The following is a 22,220-nucleotide window of genomic DNA, read 5'->3' as shown; positions in this document are numbered from 1 at the left end:
AACCTCTGAGGTATAGAAAATTGGTCACCTCCGAGGTATGGAAAATTAATCACCTCTTAGGTTCAGAAAATTGGTCACCTCTAAGGTATAGAAAATTAATCACCTCTGAGGTTCAGAAAATTGGTAACCTCTGAGGTATAGAAAATTGGTCACCTCCGAGGTATGGAAAATTAATCACCTCTGAGGTTCAGAAAATTGGTCACCTCCCAGGTATAGAAAATTAATCACCTCTGAGGTTCAGAAAATTGGTCACCTCTAAGGTATAGAAAATTAATCACCTCTGAGGTTCAGAAAATTGGTAACCTCTGAGGTATAGAAAATTGGTCACCTCCGAGGTATAGAAAATTGGTCACCTCTAAGGTATAGAAAATTAATCACGTCTAAGGTTCAGAAAATTGGTCACCTCCCAGGTATAGAAAATTAATCACCTCTGAGGTTCAGAAAATTGGTCACCTCTAAGGTATAGAAAATTAATCACCTCTGAGGTTCAGAAAATTGGTAACCTCTGAGGTATAGAAAATTGGTCACCTCCCAGGTATAGAAAATTATTCACCTCTGAGGTTCAGAAAATTGGTCACCTCTAAGGTATAGAAAATTAATCACCTCTGAGGTTCAGAAAATGGGTAACCTCTGAGGTATAGAAAATTGGTCACCTCCCAGGTATAGAAAATTAATCACCTCTGAGGTTCAGAAAATTGGTCACCTCTAAGGTATAGAAAATTGGTCACCTCCGAGGTATGGAAAATTAATCACCTCTGAGGTTCAGAAAATTGGTAACCTCTGAGGTATAGAAAATTGGTCACCTCCGAGGTATAGAAAATTAATCACCTCTGAGGTTCAGAAAATTAATAACCTCTGAAGTATAGAAAATTGGTAACCTCTGAGGTATAGAAAATTGGTCACCTCCGAGGTATAGAAAATTGGTCACCTCTAAGGTATAGAAAATTAATCACGTCTAAGGTTCAGAAAATTGGTCACCTCCCAGGTATAGAAAATTAATCACCTCTGAGGTTCAGAAAATTGGTCACCTCTAAGGTATAGAAAATTAATCACCTCTGAGGTTCAGAAAATTGGTAACCTCTGAGGTATAGAAAATTGGTCACCTCCCAGGTATAGAAAATTAATCACCTCTGAGGTTCAGAAAATTGGTCACCTCTAAGGTATAGAAAATTAATCACCTCTGAGGTTCAGAAAATTGGTAACCTCTGAGGTATAGAAAATTGGTCACCTCCGAGGTATGGAAAATTAATCACCTCTGAGGTTCAGAAAATTGGTAACCTCTGAGGTATAGAAAATTGGTCACCTCCGAGGTATAGAAAATTAATCACCTCTGAGGTTCAGAAAATTAATAACCTCTGAAGTATAGAAAATTGGTAACCTCTGAGGTATAGAAAATTGGTCACCTCCGAGGTATAGAAAATTGGTCACCTCTAAGGTATAGAAAATTAATCACGTCTAAGGTTCAGAAAATTGGTAACCTCTGAGGTATAGAAAATTGGTCACCTCCGAGGTATAGAAAATTGGTCACCTTTAGGGTATAAAACATGCGCTGTATCAGCAAATGTCTTCCCTCCCACATGTAACAATTTGAAACTTTGGTTCGAACCCCCTCCCCCTACCTGCTTGACGACGTTTGTGAAAAATGCATCAAGAGAGAGTATAAGCTGTGAAACTTGTACTTGTGCAGACGTTGGTTTATCACTGCGCACAGAATGGACTTACCACGAATCCTCCGAACACTTCGCCTAGCGCTGGCCTACTCAGTTTACTTGTTCTAAAGATTTAACTTACAATATGGTTTTATCATAAGTCTATATTTATTTCTATAAGTGTGTCAGCTACTCGAAATGAATAGTGATAGGTATGTGTTGAGTGACGTAGAATTGACGTCATACCCGAGATGATAAGCGCCTATTAAAATCAAAGTATCAGATGCTGCTTCTCCACACGACTATATAACACAAATTTATAGTTACACGAAAAAGGGTTGACACCCGGATTTTTTAGCTGGAGTCGTTTCCCAAGTTTACCATAATTTATGTTAAAAATGCTTAGGCCGAAGGACTTTTATTCCGAGTGAAGTGCGTGGTGATTTCAAAAATGAGTCTCTATAGTAAAATTGACACACTTATGTGAAAAATAATTATAAACTTATGGTTTTATTTAGAAATTCTCAATATGAAAAACGACGTTTATTAAGAGGCAAAACAAACATGGGTACCAATAGAAATAAAGTTCTTGTCAACTCTAAATACAATTGAAATTGATAACTAAGTCGAAATGATCTGGTGGCGTCCAATCCTGCTTGAACGGAAATTCCGGCTACGGAAGTCATTTCGGTTCGTCTCCAATTCTATGGCTGTAATTAAAAAGAGTCTCTGACTTCCTAATGACGGTCCTATTTGAATGCCAAGTAGCTGGAAACTCCGCTAATTCGCGAATTGATCTTAATGTGTCCAATTGGCGTCGCTCCTAACCGATAAACGCGTACCTATGTGTAAGATAAAAAAATTAATTAAATTTAAAAGAACGTATTAACGTTGCTGAGAACATACGATTACATCCGTTTACAAAAGCAAGAGCCATAGAAAGACCGAAAATTCAAATTCAAATTGAACTAGTAACTCCATCTTTTCGGAACTTGCTTTAAAGTATTTTTAGCACGAAATTTAAGAATCTATATTACTTAACACAATGATTAAGAATCTATCCTTCTTGTCAGACTAATTTAGAATCTTTGCTTCTTGGCACACTAATTTGGTATCTATGCTTCTTGGCATACTAATTTAGATTATATTCTTCTTGGCACACTAATTTTGAATCTACGCTTCTGGCACACTAATTTAAAATAAATGTTTTTTGGCACACTTATTTAGAATCTATTCTTCTTGGCACACTAATTTAGAAACTATGCTTCTTGGCATTCTTATTTAGAATCTTGGCTTCTTGGCACAGTAATTTAGAATGTATACTTCCTGGAACCCCAATTTAGAATTAACGAAGTATTTAGTTTTATTATTAGTATTATCTCGATCTTCAAATTGTTTCTCTCGAAAATATACTAAATAGTTATGAAAATGACAGCTATAAACATGACAATCTCGACCTTCAAAATGGCGATTTTTTAAATTGAAAAATTCTGGATTTAATGAAGTAGCTCGAATTAAATTTAAAGATAAACGTTAACGCGACCGATACTAGATGGCACTACGCAATTGGGATAATTAACAATTTTCGTTTGTGAGAGCAGGCTAGGAGCTACGGTACCCGAAAAAAAAAGGCGAAATACCTTTCTTTGTACCAATATTTTATATCATTTTCTTTCTATATTTCTGTAGTTACATTATTACTTGTATCATATGTAACATAATTACTCATAAGTATGCCTCTGTATAATATTTCCATTGAAAAAAATTCAATGCGACCTTGTTTCACGCGGAACATACATTGAGCGGACCCAAAAATGCAAAAATGCTTATTATCCATGCGCTATTGAAAAGGTTACCACGGAAATGAAATCGTGTGATCGCGAGGCACGAGCTAAACTTGACATGGGAAAGCCAGAAACGCGCGAAGAATTCTCACTAACTTCCGTTTCCAATCAGTAAAGTTGATGACGCGTATTTCGTCCCGGAGTTGTAAGTGACGCAATTTACGTCATATCCCGTGAACAAGGTTTCATTAACGAAAATGCTTTTATGGCATACTTATGAGTGATTATGTTACATATGCTTGTATTAATGTAGTTATAAAACCAAAAAAACGTTTCTATTAATGCTGGTTTTTAGACTTTTTTCGTTCAGTTAGCGAGGTAGACTCGTACGTTCTCTGCAACTTAAACATGTAAGTGTTACTTAATAGCTTTATTTACCTCTTCCATTAAACGTTTTCGTCCTTGATAGGTACTGGTCCGTAGGATCCGTTACTGTGGTAATGTCCAGAATTCGAACATTGGTGGCAATTGTGGCAATTACTGCCCAAGCAAGTGGTGGTCGTAGTGAAACTCATGCAACTGCCTCTCTCGCGATATCCGCGGGTGTTGTACAGTCGCAGACATTCTCGATCTTGGAGGGAGGTTCTGTAGGAGGACTGCTGCCTCCCGATGCCTCGCTGAGTTTTCCACCGCTCGAGGTGGTGTCGAAGGGAATTACGAACCTTACCAAAATTAGACATTTTCAAAACTTGTTAAGATTTCACCGTTGGAAAAGTACTTAGACGTGAAAGTTTAAAATTAGGACCTTGATTTAATCAGCTATTTCAATCACGATTGAAACTAAATTATGTTTTTTAATAACCTATAATTCTTCAATGTATTTGTGAATTAAAAATTTTCACAATTTATTAATCAAATTTCCAGAAAAAAAGTGAGAAAATCAATGAATTAAAAAAATTGATTTCATTAAAACAATATATCTTTTCGTTTTTATCACAAAAAATAGCAAAAATTTGAAACAATACCACTCTTCTGAACTATGGAATCGGGTGAATTCGATTTAACCATTTTTATCGTTAACCGCCAATTACTAGGAAACAATTTTTATGAAAATTCCAAGGATTACTTTAGAGTTTTAAAAGACTTGGTCTTTAGATTATTCTAAAATTTCGTCTAAAGAATATTCTTTAGAGCCAAAATAAACCTTTTCCAAGTTATTACCTTAGATATTCTAAAGATTATATCAATACCTCCTAAGATATTGGAAGCAAATACTTCTATTTTGAAAATATTCTATTGTTATTTTATAGTTTGTCAAACTAAGTAATATATTTGGATTAGTTTTTCTTACAGGTTAATACAGGTACAAAGTCAAATCGACAATATTTTAAATATAAAGTGTTTGTCTGGTTACATTTTGAGAAAGTGGATCTATTACCGGTTCTTAAAACATAGGTGACTAATGTAAACAAACATTTATTGAACGTCTTCTTAACCTCTACTTCTGTTTAACTATAATAACTAAGAACCACAAACAGGTATCCAATCTTTTGAGATTTGAGTTTGTTTCTTTGGTCACTTCTTTTAAAATATTTAGTCTAACATTCAGGTGTCATTGTACTACAGTTTTTGTTCATAATCTTTTAGATGATTTCAAAATTTTAATATAATTTAAAATATTTAAAATATAATATAATAAATAAATAAATAAATAAGTATTCAATATATTTATATTTATATTTTATATTAGTTTGTTATCATGTTATTATACTATTCAAAATTAAATATTCGGTAGCGGATCAATTGAAAACAAACCACAAATCGTCACACTAAATTTCAATCATTTAAAAATTGTGTTATTTTGAAATATTTACCTCGCCATTTAGGAAGCAGTACAGGATAGCCACATTTAGTCCCTATTAAATAGTATTAGGACAGACATTAAAATAAACTACCACCAAGAACGTATTTAGGTTACTGAGAACGGACGAGTCAACTTTCGTACCTCACATTTCTCATCCTAATTATATAACGCCATCTATTATCGTCCCTAAGGAAGTTTTAGTCTGTCTTTTAAGATTATGCGTGTAACAATGAGCTAGTTTCAATAACTGCACCCCCATCTATCGTTTTCAAAAATAACCATTATAATGATACTTTTCACAAAGAGGAAAGGCCTAAGCTGACGTCATAGTTCACCGAGTTCACGTTGAATGATGACGTCTATGTACCATTCTCGTAAGCTTTGTTGCCTAGCTGTGGTTGCGTCCGATAGAATAAGCCTTTCTATAAAGTCATTACGCTTGCTGAACTTGTTTAAATGTATCGCTTTCATCACGAGATGCGTAGGAGTTCAGTTCAGTTTTGGAGGTTAGATCTTTATAAAAAGGGCGACTCGTCGAATTTTAATTGGCTATCATAGTGAAACGTTACTTTTACGTCACGAGTGACGCGCCCAATACATCTAAACAAGGAGTTCAATGCCTATTTGAACAGGCTTATTAAAAAGACCCCACCCATAAATTGTACTAAACATTAAAATTTTAAATTTAGTTAATTTATTTTTCATCTTTATGAATTTTATTTGGTATAAAACTTTGATATGTGACGTAACATTTCAGCAACCGCACCCCTAGCTTCCCTCTGTCATATTTAATCACGATATTTACAAACTTTCCTCCCCCCTTTACTGCTTGATGTAACGGGCTTTAAAGTTTAATTTAAACTGAATTGAATTGAACGATAGTGTCATTGACTTAAGAAACAAAAATTTAAAACTAATTCCCAACAGATGGCGTTATTATTTCTATTGGAATTGCGCTAGTACGTTTTCAGTAACATATTTATAAGTATCACCTGTGTTGAAAGTAGAGCTGCTTGGAGATAAGTAAAAACGAATTTGTTCGGTCCTTGCGTTGGAGTCACTAGGACCAAAAGGTAGGTGATCCCCAGCAGCGGGATCAGTACTAGCAGGGCCTTGGCTGCCTTCCTGTGCCATCACACAAAAAACAATTACCACCAAATTTATTTCAATTGACTTGGTTTGTTACACCAGGGATTCACAAATGTATGATATTTATTAAATGGACAACTCGACTTTAAAAATGTTTATCTCGACCTTAAAAATGTTCATCTCGACTTTAAAAATGTTTATCTCGACCTTAAAAATGTTCATCTCGACCTTAAAAATGTTCATCTCGACTTTAAAAATGTTTATCTCGACTTTAAAATGTTTATCTGGACCTTAAAAATGTTCATCTCGACTTTAAAAATGTTTATCTCGATTTTAAAATGTTTATCTGGACCTTAAAAATGTTTATCTCGACCTTAAAATTTTTTATCTCGACCTTAAAATTGTTTATCTCGACCTTAAAAATGGTTATATCGACCTAAAAGAATATTTCTTTCGATCTTTAGGGTTGGATACTTAATCACACCTGCATTACGTTATTCACCACAAACAAATTTACGTTTCGATCACACGCAATGCAAATGCAATAATGTATATGATTATAAGCTGTTCCTAATTTATGGCAATCCGAATACCTTAGACCAAACTTTATTCCAAAATTAGGCAGATCCCAATTTCGATCAAAATCGAATTTAGATCTGCGAAAGTTTGGAATAAAACTTGGCATATTTGAGTAAATAAGGATAAACTTTGACCCGATTTATAAAATTATTTGATCCAAACAGAATGGGACGTGTTTTGATACAAGTTTAATCCAGTTTTGAACAGTGCATCAAGTTATTTTTGTAAGGAGTTGATTTGAGTTAAATATAATTGTGTGCAATTCCAAAACAAAGATACTTTTAATATTAAATTTGTATGATATCAAATACAAAAGTATTTAACACTTAATGGGCTTGAGAATCGTTGGAAGTTCGAGGTTCGGGCTCATATTCACGTGTTTTGGGAAGCGAAAACGAAGCCCTGAGTCAATTGCCAAAAGATTAGGAGCTACCTGAAATTCAGATCGAATGTTTTGAACGATTCATTGAATACCAAGTGCTTCTAATGTTTTTACATATCAATTGTTAAAGAATTTCTACTAACATTAGTAACTACATAAGTTATTACTGGGTCAATAATGTCTTTGCAGTAATAGGTTATTCTAAAAAAAAACTCGTTGGACTAAATAGCTATGAGCAAGTTTCAATAATCACTTCGACATCTATCAAAAAATAACTATTAGGACGAAACCTTTCTGAAACAAAGCAAAATCCTAGGTTGACGTCCTCGTTCACTGAGATATGTTAAGATATGACGTCAAAGTACCGTCGTCGTCTGCTTTTGGGAATCATTGCGAAATTACTAGACATTTTCGAATCTCTCGTATTTGGAGTTTGAGAAAATTAGCAAGCTTTTATTTGTTTAACTCGAAATGGGATTAGGATCAAGTTTATTTTTCAATTATTAATTAGGAATTATTTGTAATTTTGTTATTGGAATGGTTGGTACTTACCAGTACTGCTTGGACTCGACGCTTGTAGCAGCCCTCAATTTAGTAATTAATACCCACATAATTTGGCCAAGGAAAAATATATTTATCTGAAATATCACATATTTTATATGAGTAAATGAACAGTATTCTCTACTCCTATAGGTAAACGGATCTTAAATCCATATTTACAAGACAACGAAATGCGTTCACGGGTGTATTATCGTTGCACTTTCAAAAAATAGGTCTAAGCCTAAAATGGAGTAGATTCTAGCATCACTTTTATCCAAAAAGCATATTCCGCCGTCGTGTACTCTGTGTCACTCAAAAATTAAAAATTCAACTAAATTGATGCCAAAAGCTCTACTATAAGAAGACAGCAGAAAAAAGATATAAAATAATATTCTGTCCAAATTTAACATTATCGCAGATTTGTTTGGTCCTTGACCTTTAATATTTATCTTGGAGATCCCTTATTCGAACTTAAGTGGTCCTTTGGATTTCTGAGGCGCTTTCTGTAAAGACAGTAACTTGATTAGGCAGCAACCCAGGCTTACCTTTTGCTAACATCACGATTGGCTTTTTAGAGAAGTGAAATGGGCGCTGTTTCCTTATAAGAGATCTGACATATTTATGTCTATTGTTGCGTTTTTACATACTTTCATTTTACAAAATAACGCCTGATAACGGAATAGGTCGACTCCGAAATTCAGTGTTTTAAATTTCTTTCCCCTAATTTGAAAAGACTCTTCCCCCGCGTCATACTTTTAAGCTCAGGAAACTGTCAAAGAAAACAACGGAACGGATAACGTTATGACGCGGTGGAATCGAGTCTTTACAAGATTGGGAAGACAAAATTCACACCCATTTTCTTTCTGTTGGTTTTGTTTCGCTATTTTATACCCCTCATCAGTGCTGCCTTATCCATAAGGGTTACTAGGGAACCACCAAGAGCAGGGACCAAGCACGTGCGTATGCGTCACAAACTGGGAGGAGGATGTTGAGGGGTTGAGGGTCCTAAAGAAGCTGGAAGCCATGGGGCCCTGCCATGGGTGAATACGGCACTGCCCCTTATAGTCATTACCCGATTGACGTTTCGAAATTTTATGGAAGACAGAGACTATAGCCACCAGTCGGAAACGTATTGGAGGAATTTGTACGGTTGTAGATGGTACGCAATCAAGCTAACAGCTACAAACGTTTTCCGTTCACGATTTCGAGCGCGAGCTTAACTTGTCTAATGACTTGCAGCGGCCATCGCACTCCAGCGTGATTTCGCAACAATATGGATTTTATCACTTCAATATCATTTGAATCATTTCAATAATTATTTAATTATTTAATCAGATTTAATCTTTTGAGGGTGTGATGGTGATGACAGTGATTGAGCCTGGATATAGGCTGAAATAATATGATTTGTTTTAATAATTTAATAGTACTTATTGGGCAGCTATTTCTATCAATGCAACTTTGAAAGACACAAGCTCATAGGCTTACAGCATACAAAGTGTAGGAATAAATTAACCTTTTTGTCCAATGTAAAATGTACGCTTCATAAGGATAAATCATATACTTCGGATAAAAATCAGCCCCATTTAACACGAGCAACCGGGCGTGCGTTGCGCGCTGTCATTTTCACTTGCAAACCTAATAAAGAGTTACCTGAATAAGGGCATTTATTTTTCTTACAAGTTTACATCAAGCATTTTGATGTTGAGACGATCAGAGGGCCTCATGCTCTAATCTAGCACCGGCACGATATGGGGGAAGGGAATAGAACACTAGCGGGTGCTTCAATCGCTCCGGAAGACGTCTATTTTAGAGATACGCGGTCGATTTTATTTTGTTATAGGAGAATAGTTTCCTCTTCGAGCATGAGATGGATTGGAGCACCGATAAGTTTTTCCGAAGTATAAAAAAATACATTTGTATGAAACATTAGGAAATATTAAGGACCACTAGATTAAACAGGAACGGTTATGAGAAAATTAAAACTTACTACAAGGACTAAAATGATAGGACACTGGAATATGTAGTCATAGTGATCTCCAATTTGAAATTCACAACTGCAAGAAATAATCAGTAACTGTAATTCTAAAATTCTAACTTTTTCATTTCTGTTTACATTTTTCGTATTTAATTTTTACTAGGAAATTTATCGTTATGTTCCGTGCAATGGTGACGTAAAATAAAACTTTAATTGATCTTAATTAAAATTAAATTGCACTTGAAATATCACAGACGATTGAAATCAATTTAAAAATTATATTTGTTTCCACCTGTTATTTAAATTACTGATTTAAATCCTTTTAATTATATTGGTTGTCTTCACTTCTAGATTGTCCGAAGAAAGGACTTCGAAGAACAAAATACTTTGGAAATCTCTATTTAGCATTGCGATTGAACCAAAAATAAAATCTAATTTAATTTAACATTTTTACTAACATATAAAAAAGGCCTTTTGGTGTTTACTTTGTGTAGATATTTTGCATTCATCCATTTAATGAAGAACATATTTAGGTTACTGAGGACGTAAGAGTCGAGAGATAAATGAGAAGTACTATTAAGACCGGATTGAAAATCGGAATTAAAATTAAGTTGCAAGAACTAATTTAATATTTAAATGCATTTTTATATAACTAAATATAAACGTTTTTTTAAATGTTTGAAGTAAAAGATAGTGCCACACTAGATGGCGTGATACAATTTGAATGTTTTCGTTTGAGGGAGGACCTTATCTAGTAGAAAATGTACAAGGGGCTAGAAGATCGATTCTCAGTAACCTAAATTCATTCTTTCTTTCTTATACCCCTGATTTTTAGACTGATGAGACATAATATGTAAAATAATTAATGCGCACAATAATAAACACGTTAAACGTATTCTAAATTAATTTTTAAAAGTTTGTTTCTAGTAGCAACTAAATCATCTATATTTTTTAAAAACGGTTCTTTCGATTAAAAGTGAAAACTTAGACTATAAGTATTTAAAAGCTAAGACAAGTTCAACATAAATACAATGTTCAAAGAGTGAACAATCACTCATCCAAATCAGGGCACTTACTTGTCAGGCGAATAGTCTTCATTGGGCGCTTGGGCGCAGTAGGCTTTCACCACCGCCCACACTATTACGAAAACCGCCGGCAGTCCTGCAAAGGAAACACTTTCGGTAAGAGATACACTCACATGCTTTCGTAATTACTACGCCACTTTTGGTGACACGCTCTGCGCAGTGACCGACTCGTCATTTACCCTTAGAAAGTAATCAATTTCCGTTTCTCCCGATTCTGCAAGACTTAAATAGTATTTGATTCTCAGCGACTGCGGTAGGTGGCGCTACAATAAATACTAAAGTGATGTGCTACGTAACTTCACGATTTGCGCAGTGACTGCCGCGCCACCAACTCTCAGAAAAGTAAATTCTTAGTACAAAATTTCCTTTTATCCCATTTCTATACCCAAGAGGAATTAGCTTCCCAAAACTAACGTGCATGGCGACAAAATAAATACCAAATTGGCTTACTACACTCTGTGCAAACGCAGTGACTGATGCGCCATCTATTACGATAAAATAATAACGCTTTGTTTATATTGTTTTTCCCATTACAACAAAATTCCCATTATATTTGATTCCTATGAGCTCCCGTAGATGGCGCCACATAAAATACCGAAATGACGTATTTGTAAAATAAAATGAGCAACTTACCCCATCCAATGAGGGCGTACGTATAAAATTTGACTAGTTCTATGGAAAATGTTTTAACGACGAGAATATAAAGGTAAAGCCCTTCCACGAACATCCAGAAGAAGTTCGTCACCAACAAGTACGTTAGGAAAATAATCATGATACAAGCCACCTGGATAAACACAAATATACGCAATTATTCATGTTCAGATATAGAACGATTCACAAATTTCTTACGGGGGAACACACATTTAGAGGAACGCCTTTAGGGGTTTGAATTTAATTATTTAATTTCGAGCAGATGGCGCCAACTGTGGTAAAGTAATAAAATATTGGACATTTCTGAGGAAAATAAATTGTTTTAGACGAGTGGTTATCTAAAACAAGAACCCAAAAATTCAACGTTGCAAAATGATGCAGCCGTCTATAGTACGACTTTGCTCGAACCTTTAATGGCGTTTTCCCTTTCGTGTATTGATCAATTTTGAAAATAACTTTTTTTAAAGTTAACAAAATAATGACCTTGTGGGTTTGATCCGTGTTCCTCTGAAGTATCGCTGTGATAATCCAAATGATATCGATGAGGACGTACGTCACCATTAGATTCGTGTGGATGGTGTTCCGTAGGCATCGAAGATCTCTGCCATAGAAATCGTATTTCACTATTTGTAACACTTGTGTGGTGGCGGAGTGGTTAGCACTTTCGCCCCACAGCAGGAGGAACGAGGTTCGATCCCAGCTTGTGGCACTGGGTGACAGCCCGGAACCACTCTTTCCGCGTTGAGTTTGCAAATTGTATTTATATATTTATATTTATCTCGCCTCTTGTTAAACGGGTTTTCTCCCGAGTTCTTCGGTTTCCCCTCCACATAAAAACTTGTCGAGGTTAACGGTAATAGGGTGGCATGAAGGGCTTGCCACCACCTGTTTAAAGGAGTTAAAAGTCGCTCGCTGACTTGGGCCGAAGGTGGTGCCTTGGGTATTAGCCTAGCTGATTATTATTCTTATTGCAACCTACAATAGACCAAGGACAGTAGATACAGGGACGAGAAAGTGTATTGGCGGCCTCTGTTGGAATATATCACCTAAAACGACCTAAACGCAAGTAGAGTTAGTTGTAAACAAAAAAAATGGCGGTCACCTAATTTTAGCGGTTCTTGACGAGGCTTAAGTGTTCAAAACAAATGGGCATTTTTTTATTTACGCTCGTAGTTTTATTTTTAATTTAACATCAAAATGGTAAAAACTAACTACAATAATACTGTCCATGGTGAACCACGTCTTAACAATGGCCGCGGTTTGTTTACATCTAACTCCCCGTGAATATGAAGACGTTTAAAATCAAATTTTTTTCCCTCGCTTTCTCGTCCCTGTATCTACTGTCCTTGAATAGACCTATCCTACCCTGTCATTGCACGCTGCAACACCAAACGTGGCGCCTTCCCTAGATTAATTGCTGAACTATTGATTATCATCGTCGTCTGCTGAAACGAATTTACAACGAATATAGCAATAGTGGTAGTGTATTTAAAAGATTTCGTCTATTATGAAAAGTATTTACGGTAGGTGGGTCTCTATAATGACGTAGTATTTCTAAAGAAAAACGTAATAATGAGCTAGGCACCACCACCCAAGTCCGCTAGCAACTTTTAATGCCGTTAATACCGGGTAATATCGCGTAGGAGGGTGGTGACAAGCCCTTCGATAAAAAAATATTGTGTACTCAAATGACCGTGACATCTTGTTATTTGAAATATTTATTTCTAATTTTGAAGTAAAATTCTAGTAATAATTGGTATACGCTGTTATAAGAGCCCTTCAAAATTTCAAGTGTAATAAAGCGTGGTACATATTTAATGTCGTGACGTCCAAAGCGATATTACGTTCGTCCGCGTTCGAGCGACCTAGTTAACTTCCCAAGAGTGTATTTGTGTAGGACAATATTGCAATGGCCAAGTATTAAACTGAAAACCATTTCGTATTCACGGTTCTTTAGGTATTCCTTCAATCGAGATATATTAGGAAATAACGAGTTTCAAGTATACTTCCCAATCTTTCTCCTGGGACGAAACAAAACCGCTTAAATATTCTACGCTCATTGAAATATGGTGCCAAACATTCGTTAGACCAGTTTAAAAGTCAGTGACTCTTCTTACGTTTAAATAAATACGTTAAGTTTTGAAACATGTTCACCCCAAGGCAAAATGTAGTAAAAATGAAATAGCACACAAATAATAACTTAATTTCATTGATTTCATATTAAATATAATTGTATTTAATAAATTTAACATTAAATATAACTTAATCCTTAATTGTATTTAAGTAATTTAATATCAAATATAACTTAATCCCTAATTTTATTTTTTTCTTTATTTTATTTTTATATTAATTATAATTTGAGTCTCAATTTTATTTTATATTAATTATAATTTGATTCTTAATTTTATTTTTATATTAATTATAATTTGAGTCTCAATTTTATTTTTATATTAATTATAATTTGAGTCTCAATTTTATTTATATATTAATCTTAATTTGAGTGTTAATTTACTTTTTATATTAATTATAATTTGAGTCTTAATTTTATTTATATATTAATCTTAATTTGAGTGTTAATTTACTTTTTATATTAATTATAATTTGAGTCTTAATTTTATTTTTATATCAATTATAATTTGAATCTCAATTTTTTTATATTAATTATAATTTGAGTCTTAATTTTATTTTTATATTAATTATAATTTGAGTCTCAATTTTATTTTTATATTAATTACAATTTGAGTCGTAATTTTATTTATATATTATTCTTAATTTGAGTGTTAATTTAGTTTTTATATTAATTATAATTTGAGTTGTAATTTTATTTATATATTAATCTTACTTTGAGTGTTAATTTACTTTTTATATTAATTATAATTTGAGTCTTAATTTTATTTTTATATCAATTATAATTTGAGTCTCAATTTTTTATATTAATTATAATTTGAGTCTTAATTTTATTTTTATATTAATTACAATTTGAGTTGTAATTTTATTTATATATTAATCTTAATTTGAGTGTTAATTTAGTTTTATATTAATTATAATTTGAGTCTTAATTTTATTTTTGTATTTGTTATCATTTGAGTCCTAATTGAATTTATATATTATTATATTTTTATTTTTATTTTAGGTGAATTATAATTTATTTCTTAATTTCAATTTTATTTCTAAATTTCAATTTTATTTCTTAATTTCAATTTTATTTCTTAATTTTAATTTTATTTCTTAATTTTAATTTTATTTCTTAATTTTAATTTTATTTCTTAATTTTAATTTCATTTCTTAATTTCAATTTCACATCTTAATTTCAATTTCATTTCTTAATTTTAATTTCATTTCTTAATTTTATTTTCATTTCTTAATTTTAATTTCATTTCTTAATTTTAATTTCATTTCGTAATTTTAATTTCATTTCTTTATTTTCATTTCATTTCTTAATTTTCATTTCATTTCTTAATTTTCATTTCATTTCTTAATTTTATTTTTATTTTATTATTTAATTCTTAAGTTGAATTTAATATTAATTTAATAATTAAGTTTTATTTAATACTAATTTATTTATTAAGTTTAATTTAATACTAATTTAATTATTAAGTTTAATTCAATACTAATTTAATTATTAAGTTTAATTTAATACAAATTTAATTATTAAGTTTAATTTAATACTAATTTAATTGTGAACTTAAAATTTAAAATAACGCTGGTAAATTTAACCTCCAGCACCTTAAAATAGTGGCTCCATATTGATAGAGCAAATAACGACGAAGTTCTACATAAAATACCGGTCTCTTTACCATTGAACCCAGATGGTAATTGTGTCAACCAAAACGAAATTTATCAAATGAATTCGGTTATCATAGATGGCGCCGAAGAAAAGAAAACCCAAATTTATAAAAATCACTAACTTGAAATAGACAAATATCCACAAAGCCACAAGCAACGCCGCCAACGACAGGGCGTATCCAACGCAATAAATGGTTTCTGCGTCTTTGGCGTTCCAGTAGCTCTACAAATCACCAAACGAAATTGAAACAATAGAAAGAGAAGATTAGAATTACGCTAAAAGGTGGAATCTGTGATCAAAGACAGTGAATGAAGCATGAATTTATTCATGCGCGCCTATAGATATAGAATATACGTGCTTCTGTCCAATTGGCCCGAGAACAGCCGATGATAAATAAAGGTAAATAATAAATAATCAGCTACGCTAATACCCAAGGCATTACCTTAGGCCCAAGTCACCTAGCGACTTTTAATACTTTTAAACGGGTGGCCGTGTTATAATGCGTAGGAGGGGCAATTAGATAATTATCACAACGGTGTCATAAATATCAATATTAAGATATTGAGAAATAGATTAGTGTTTGAATGACGAGTGGAAGAATTTCAGAAATAAGAAAAATAATAACTTCAATTATTCTTTAAAATTTTCAAGGCACGTTTTTAAATTAATTAATTTGATGCCCCTGGTGACCGTTGACCCCATATTAATGATTTATTTCGAGGGGTTCACCATTTGTCGCCCTTATTTTGAGTTCTGGAATGGTGTTTACCTCAATGACATCGGTTGTAGTGACGAGTGGCTTGCACTGATCGTAGCTGGCTCGGTCAGCCCAGGTACCATTTTCGTAACAATATCTTGTAGCATTATCTAAAATAGGAGAAACAAAAGATTGAGAGTTAAAGTGCTACAAAATCGTCTGAAAGTTTAGCCTGCAGCTCCTTTATCACAGTTTTTGAGGATTTAAAAGCGAACAAAATCTTATTTTCCTGTGTTTGGACAAAATTTAATTTATCTTAACAAGGTAATACAGCGCCATCTAGTGTTAGGCAGCAGCACTTAACAAAACAGGATTTCCATGTATATTTTAAACATAGATGTGATTATGAATGACGATTGTCGAGATATTTACAATAGTGTGTTACTTTATTTTCCATTTTCGAATAATAGTATTTCTTACAAACAATTTGAAGTTTGTTATACATTTATCAGAATCAGAAAATATATTTTACTTAGCTCTTATCTATTATTACTTCTGAGCCATCAATGTATCTAGATATCAAAAATCAGTCTAATTTTTTGAAATGCTTAAAAAGTGATATGTTAACCGTGCATCAGTTTCACTCGCTTTCTACTTCTTAAATTTGAGCCTACATGTAGGTAGTTTACGATCAAGTAAACTTTTTGTTGGTGTTTTAAAGCACTGTAGGTGGATACGTTTTGCTTGTTCTGGCACTTTAGTGTACGCTTTCTACCTTAAATCGGTGGCGAGAATGACTCAACACGGTAAAACTATTGTCCAAGTTCAGCAAATATTTGGGATACATTTTCTATTCCTTCTCGAGGGCCAGAGTAAATATAAATTATCAAAAGGTCCAACATTCGTACAAATCCCGGACACTCTAGAGAAAAATTATTTTAGAAATCTTGAAATGAACTTGAAAATCCCGAAATCTGGGTGAAACAAAATCCAAAATCAACATGAAAATTGTGCTCTGAAATATCAAAATTAGTTTCTGAAGTCACTTTAAAATTCTAAATACCGTACTCATATTATGCAAATATCGGACCCCTCGGAAATAGTCGTATTTCCAAGCTTAAAAGTGAAGTTTGGAGCTTCTCTTTTCGCTTGTCAGGCGAGTAGTTTGGTTTTAGTGAAAGGCGTGCACTTTCAGTACCACAACAGGCGAAAAGGACTTAGTATCAACTTCGTCTTTTAAAATGTTTTCGGCCGGCCATGATACGCCAACTACTCCCCAAGTCCAGAATTGGAGTACAATGTGATCAATAGACTTAAATAGCTATATACTGTGACCAAATGTATCCACCTATAACGTCAGTTTAAGAGAGGCAATGAAATACTGGGCTAGAGTTGTGAATTTTCCGTAAAGAGGTTTAGAGTTACTTTTGGATTCGACAAAATGAGGCGAAATTTAAATTTACGAACAATATTACGCTTATCATGGAATGAAAATCTTTTTTCTTTCTGGAAAAATACGGTAAATTTTCCGACAACTCTATACCAGGCTGATTTGATTTGATTCACTGAGAGCTCACTCTTCAAGTATGAACGCGGACTGGGCACAACACTTGAACTTGTCTCAACATAGGCCTTCTTCCTAAGTACAAATAAATATAATCTTGGTAGTAGTACAGTCAGTAAAGCAAAATGCTTGGTAGGTAATTTTTTACGCCGTTTCTACAAAGCCTAAGCACAGTGGTGGCGCCAGGATATTACTATGGGTAGGCTACTTAATTCTTTAATTTGGGGGCCCCACCTTTACATACACTAACTAAACAAAACTGTGACAAAACCGGTTTATTTTTTAATAATTTACAAAAGAAATGTACACGACTGTTTAAATGTACTATGGAAGTAATTTTTTTTTAGTCGATGAGCATAACAATGCACATATGGGCAACATCCTCCAACATTATTCTCCATTTTCACTTACAATTGTTGCAATAACACTTGCCAGACTGCCAGTTGCCACGTATTTTATCTTTATTTTGGAAATTGGGACTCGGAGAGTCGGAAAACCGCCCAATTTATCATCTGTCTAACGATGCAGCACTTTTTGAACTAGCTAGTTTAGCAACTACAACGAATCAAGGCTGCGTTCGAAAAAATATTAAAAATCACTGTTCAGCGTTCGCAACTTAAAAACAGTAGGCTTTTAATTCGGATTTTGATATTTCTAGCTTCGCAAATCATTTTAGGGGGCTGTTCGGGGCCCCTTCATCTAGATTTGGGGCCCCTACAAGCGAAATAAAAGGAGGCTGTAGCCTGCGTAGCATACCCCTGGCGCCGCCACTGCCTAAGCAAAATCTGCTATCTAAAAACTACCTTAGATGATAGCACAACTATATTGAAGTGGCTTTTTACAAATAATGACAGACGCACCATCTACTATTAGAAGTAGGAGATATCGATATTCTATTTCCTCTCCTTAGCAAAAAAGAGGCTGTAGCTACTTACGTGTAGTATCATATGGCACGGAGTTAAATTCGGCAAAGCACGGCACCATGGCCAACGTCCCCGGTTTCGTCGGAGGCCAGCAGATGATTTGATCATGGTAGCTGAGGCAAGAACCGGCTTCATCTGAAAATAATAACAGACAGATGTATTTTATTTTAAGATCAATAGAGAAGGGTAAAAATAATTTTCCACAAAGCGTTTGAACTTGAATCGTTCAACTTGCTTATTGCAACTCGCAATTTGTATCAACGACTAGAAAGGGTCTGAAAATATTTATTTTAGAGTGTTGCAAAATACGTTTAAGATTCTCAATTGTTATTAAACCAAATGCAATAATAGTTATTATTTTACAAATATTTAAACTTACCACTATGATGATGTAATTTTGTTAAATGTCAAAAGGTAGATCAATTTATCACATCTATATGTAAATTACCTTGTGCGAAAGTTAAGCGCTCGATAAGTCAATGTTTATAAGAAAATTTATAACATTCATCGTTTGTCGTTGAACTTAAATCTTCACAAAACAAATCGGATGAACTGAGAACCAATAAAGAAATAATTGAGGTGTAAAGGTCTGATCTACTATTAAATTCTGAAACCCCGTCTAATACATATTTCGTGGCGCTCTACTGTTGTCTTTTAAAATGTTATAATAATGTTTTAGTATTCATTAATAACTATACATACCAAATATTAAAAAATATTAATTAATTAATATATTAATTTAATTTTTAACTATTAATTATGTAATTTCTAATAATAAATATTATATTTTCTATTGTAAATGTTAATATATTTTTCTATTGCGAATATTAACCGATTTATTCAATTATAAATATTGGTATTTTTACAATTTTAAAATGATATTAATTTACAATATAACAAATATGATTTGTATTATTGACCATCAACATAAGCTCAACCCACCAAATATAAAAAAGAGTATATAATGAAACTTTAGGAAAATTTCTTTATCGTTCTCAGTTTCTCCGATACGTTCTTGGTGCTCGTCTTCATAATACCCGTCAAGCATACAACGTGGCAAATTAGTTTGGTAAAAGTTCGCTATAAAAGTACACTATTATACAATACAATAATCAGCTAGGCTAATAACCAATGCACCATCTTAGGCCTAAGTCATCAAGCGACTTTTGAAGCAATTAATTCAGTTGGCCGGGTTACAATGCGTAGGAGGGTGGTGGCAAGCCCTGCATGCCACGAGATCGAGCCAGCAGCTCCCTACACTTACTATTAACGTTGACCTCAACAAATTTTACAGTTACTCACCTGTTTCATTGTAATCGTAAAATTGCAGGTAGCATTCTATGTCGACGGAACTGAAGGATGTGTTAGTTGGAACGAGAATATTGTGGGAGACATTTTGGAATGGAGCCGGCGTTAACTCTTCCGCTTGAGCAAATCGGACCTCTGAACTGGGTGAAGCGTTTGATTCGCTCTTGGCCATTCTGAGAATAATCTATCAACACACATTGGCAAACGGAAGTGACATTTTTGTCATGGTGTTGCTTGCGTTCAAGAGGATTAATATTTTTTTGGCTCTTCAATAACCTGTTAGGGAAAAGCAATAAAAATCCTCGTTTAGATCAAGTGCTTAAATTTTATAAACTGAAATTTTGGAGGTCGTGGGATCAACATTTTCAAGGTTGGTAATGAAGCAATTGTAGATTCAATAATAATAATTTTGTCCCAAAGTTATTTTAGGTTTCATAATAGCAGGGTTTACCATTAAGCTCTGCCTTGGTCCTAAACACACGGATGTAGAGTTCAAGGACTCGCCACTGACAATTTGTGAGTGGCTCTCATTTAAATTTTTTCGCGTCACTGAAGAAAGGATGTAGCAAAAAACAAAACTACTGTCGCACTTTTGCTTATTTCTCTGCATTGTAATGATGAAAGATTACGATTGCACATTCTATAGATTTAACAAAGTTCAAAATCTATATTTAACAATAAGTCTTAAAGTTTGTCCTTTTATTTATTTATTCCCAGGTAGCAAAAACACGTGTTAAACACGAGTAATATGATAGTGCGGTACACGTGTGGAGTTCACGTGGGGAAAACGGCGAGCGTGTCACCGTCAAACACGTGTTACAGCACGATTTGGTTACGTTTTTCGCAAGTGTGCATACACCGACCGTCCACGTGTATCAATCGCTACGTGTCTAAATACGTACCATGCACGTGTTTAAACACGAATCGTTCACGTGATCATATATTGATCGTCCACGGGTTTAACACCGGTAATTAAGGTTTAGGGTACCATTCAATACACGTGTTCGAACACATACTTTGTTCCTGTATAATAACTTTAATTGTACGTGTTCAAACACCGTAGTAACAATAAACGAACATCGAACTTCCATTCTTTAACCCTAATAATTCTCCTACATTCATAAATGAAAATATTGCGTTATTGTTAATTAAAAACACCCACAACTTTTTTATTTTAAATTTTATAACTCGCCTTAAATTAAATATTAAATAGGATTAATAAATTTTATGTCCAATATTATTTATAAACTTTCCATTTAAAAAATATTGGGGCTTATCAGTACTACGTAGGAACTCTGGTTGTCCTCGGAAATTTGCCGATATCAGTATATCTAATAAACATTCAGAGTGCCCTATATGTGAGCAGTCATTTGCAACTTATAGTGAAATTCTTCACCAATTATTGCATGGCGGTCGCTATTCAGCAGACATCTTTAACGCTCGGGCTTCCGTCTAATTCGAACGTTAAGATTTTTAAATCAAAAGTGAAAATTTTTAGGCCAGAGATTCCAACAGTATAGGCAAGAACAAGACGCACGACGGTCAGAATACACACAATCCTTCTAATGCGTTAAGTTTGTTTGAGCTATTCACAGCAACCTGCAACGCCGGTATCACAAACAAAATATATCCACGGTCACACATATATACATATTTACAATTGATTGTTACATCTAGTGTTGTGAATTTGAGGTGTAAATTTCAAGTTGAACGTTTCTTCTAAGAAAGGTTTAAACTAAAACACTTACGGGTCGGACGAATAGTGTAAATTAGTAAGAGCTTGAAATGTTTATTTATTATTAATTATCAAATAATTTAGATTTTTGTTAAGAAATAAATAAAAAAGAGGCCTATTTCTACCTCCTTGATCCTTCGGGGCGGCGAAAAGATAACCGTTATTTTTTAAAATAGCCATACGTTTAAGGTTTGATTGAGATTATGAGTGCCGGACGACATAGCAGAAGCGTCATCTATGTTCGACCTATACGCTTAGATATTCTTCATTTCAAAGCTTAATTACATAATCAAAAAGCAGGTTAAGTAAAAGTAAAATAATTTGTGTCGTGTAATTGATCATTTAAAAAACACCATCAGGCCACGTGTAAATCCACACAAAAAACATCATGAGTTAAAAACCTTTAAAACACGCGGAGATCCCGTGTAAAATTACACGAACCGATTTTTGTGTAATTTAACATTAAAAAACACCTTCAGGGCACGTGTAAATTAACATAAAAAAACCATCGTGAGTTAAAAAACCTTTAAAACACGCGGTGATCACGTGTGAAATCACACGAACTGTTTTTCGTGTAATTGAACATGTAAAAACACCTTCAGGGCACG

At 33.6% G+C, this 22,220-nt stretch overlaps 1 protein-coding gene across 1 annotated transcript in view; it reads right to left on the bottom strand.

Moving 5' to 3' along the window:
• Positions 1-2,177: 2,177 nt before the first annotated feature.
• LOC149923280 (diuretic hormone receptor-like) overlaps positions 2,178-22,220 on the bottom strand; it is a 96,209-nt gene continuing 76,166 nt past the window's right edge. The window contains exons 2-14 of the mRNA XM_090163530.1: positions 19,872-20,153; positions 18,582-18,704; positions 16,155-16,252; positions 15,507-15,607; positions 12,082-12,199; positions 11,581-11,731; positions 10,939-11,023; positions 9,875-9,941; positions 7,900-7,985; positions 6,290-6,422; positions 5,308-5,349; positions 3,872-4,155; positions 2,178-2,491 (exon numbers count right to left, since the gene is read on the bottom strand). Of these exons, the coding sequence (XP_090019656.1) occupies positions 3,880-4,155; positions 5,308-5,349; positions 6,290-6,422; positions 7,900-7,985; positions 9,875-9,941; positions 10,939-11,023; positions 11,581-11,731; positions 12,082-12,199; positions 15,507-15,607; positions 16,155-16,252; positions 18,582-18,704; positions 19,872-20,049 (1,458 nt within the window). The 5' untranslated portion in view covers positions 20,050-20,153 and the 3' untranslated portion in view covers positions 2,178-2,491; positions 3,872-3,879. The remainder of the gene's footprint in view (positions 2,492-3,871; positions 4,156-5,307; positions 5,350-6,289; positions 6,423-7,899; positions 7,986-9,874; positions 9,942-10,938; positions 11,024-11,580; positions 11,732-12,081; positions 12,200-15,506; positions 15,608-16,154; positions 16,253-18,581; positions 18,705-19,871; positions 20,154-22,220) is intronic.

Source organism: Leiobunum rupestre, chromosome 11, assembly GCF_980474605.1.
Source record: "Leiobunum rupestre chromosome 11, qqLeiRupe1.1.hap1, whole genome shotgun sequence".
NCBI classification, from domain to species: Eukaryota; Metazoa; Arthropoda; class Arachnida; order Opiliones; family Sclerosomatidae; genus Leiobunum; species Leiobunum rupestre.
Note: the sequence above shows the minus strand (reverse complement) of the source record. Positions and strands in the feature narration are given on the sequence as shown.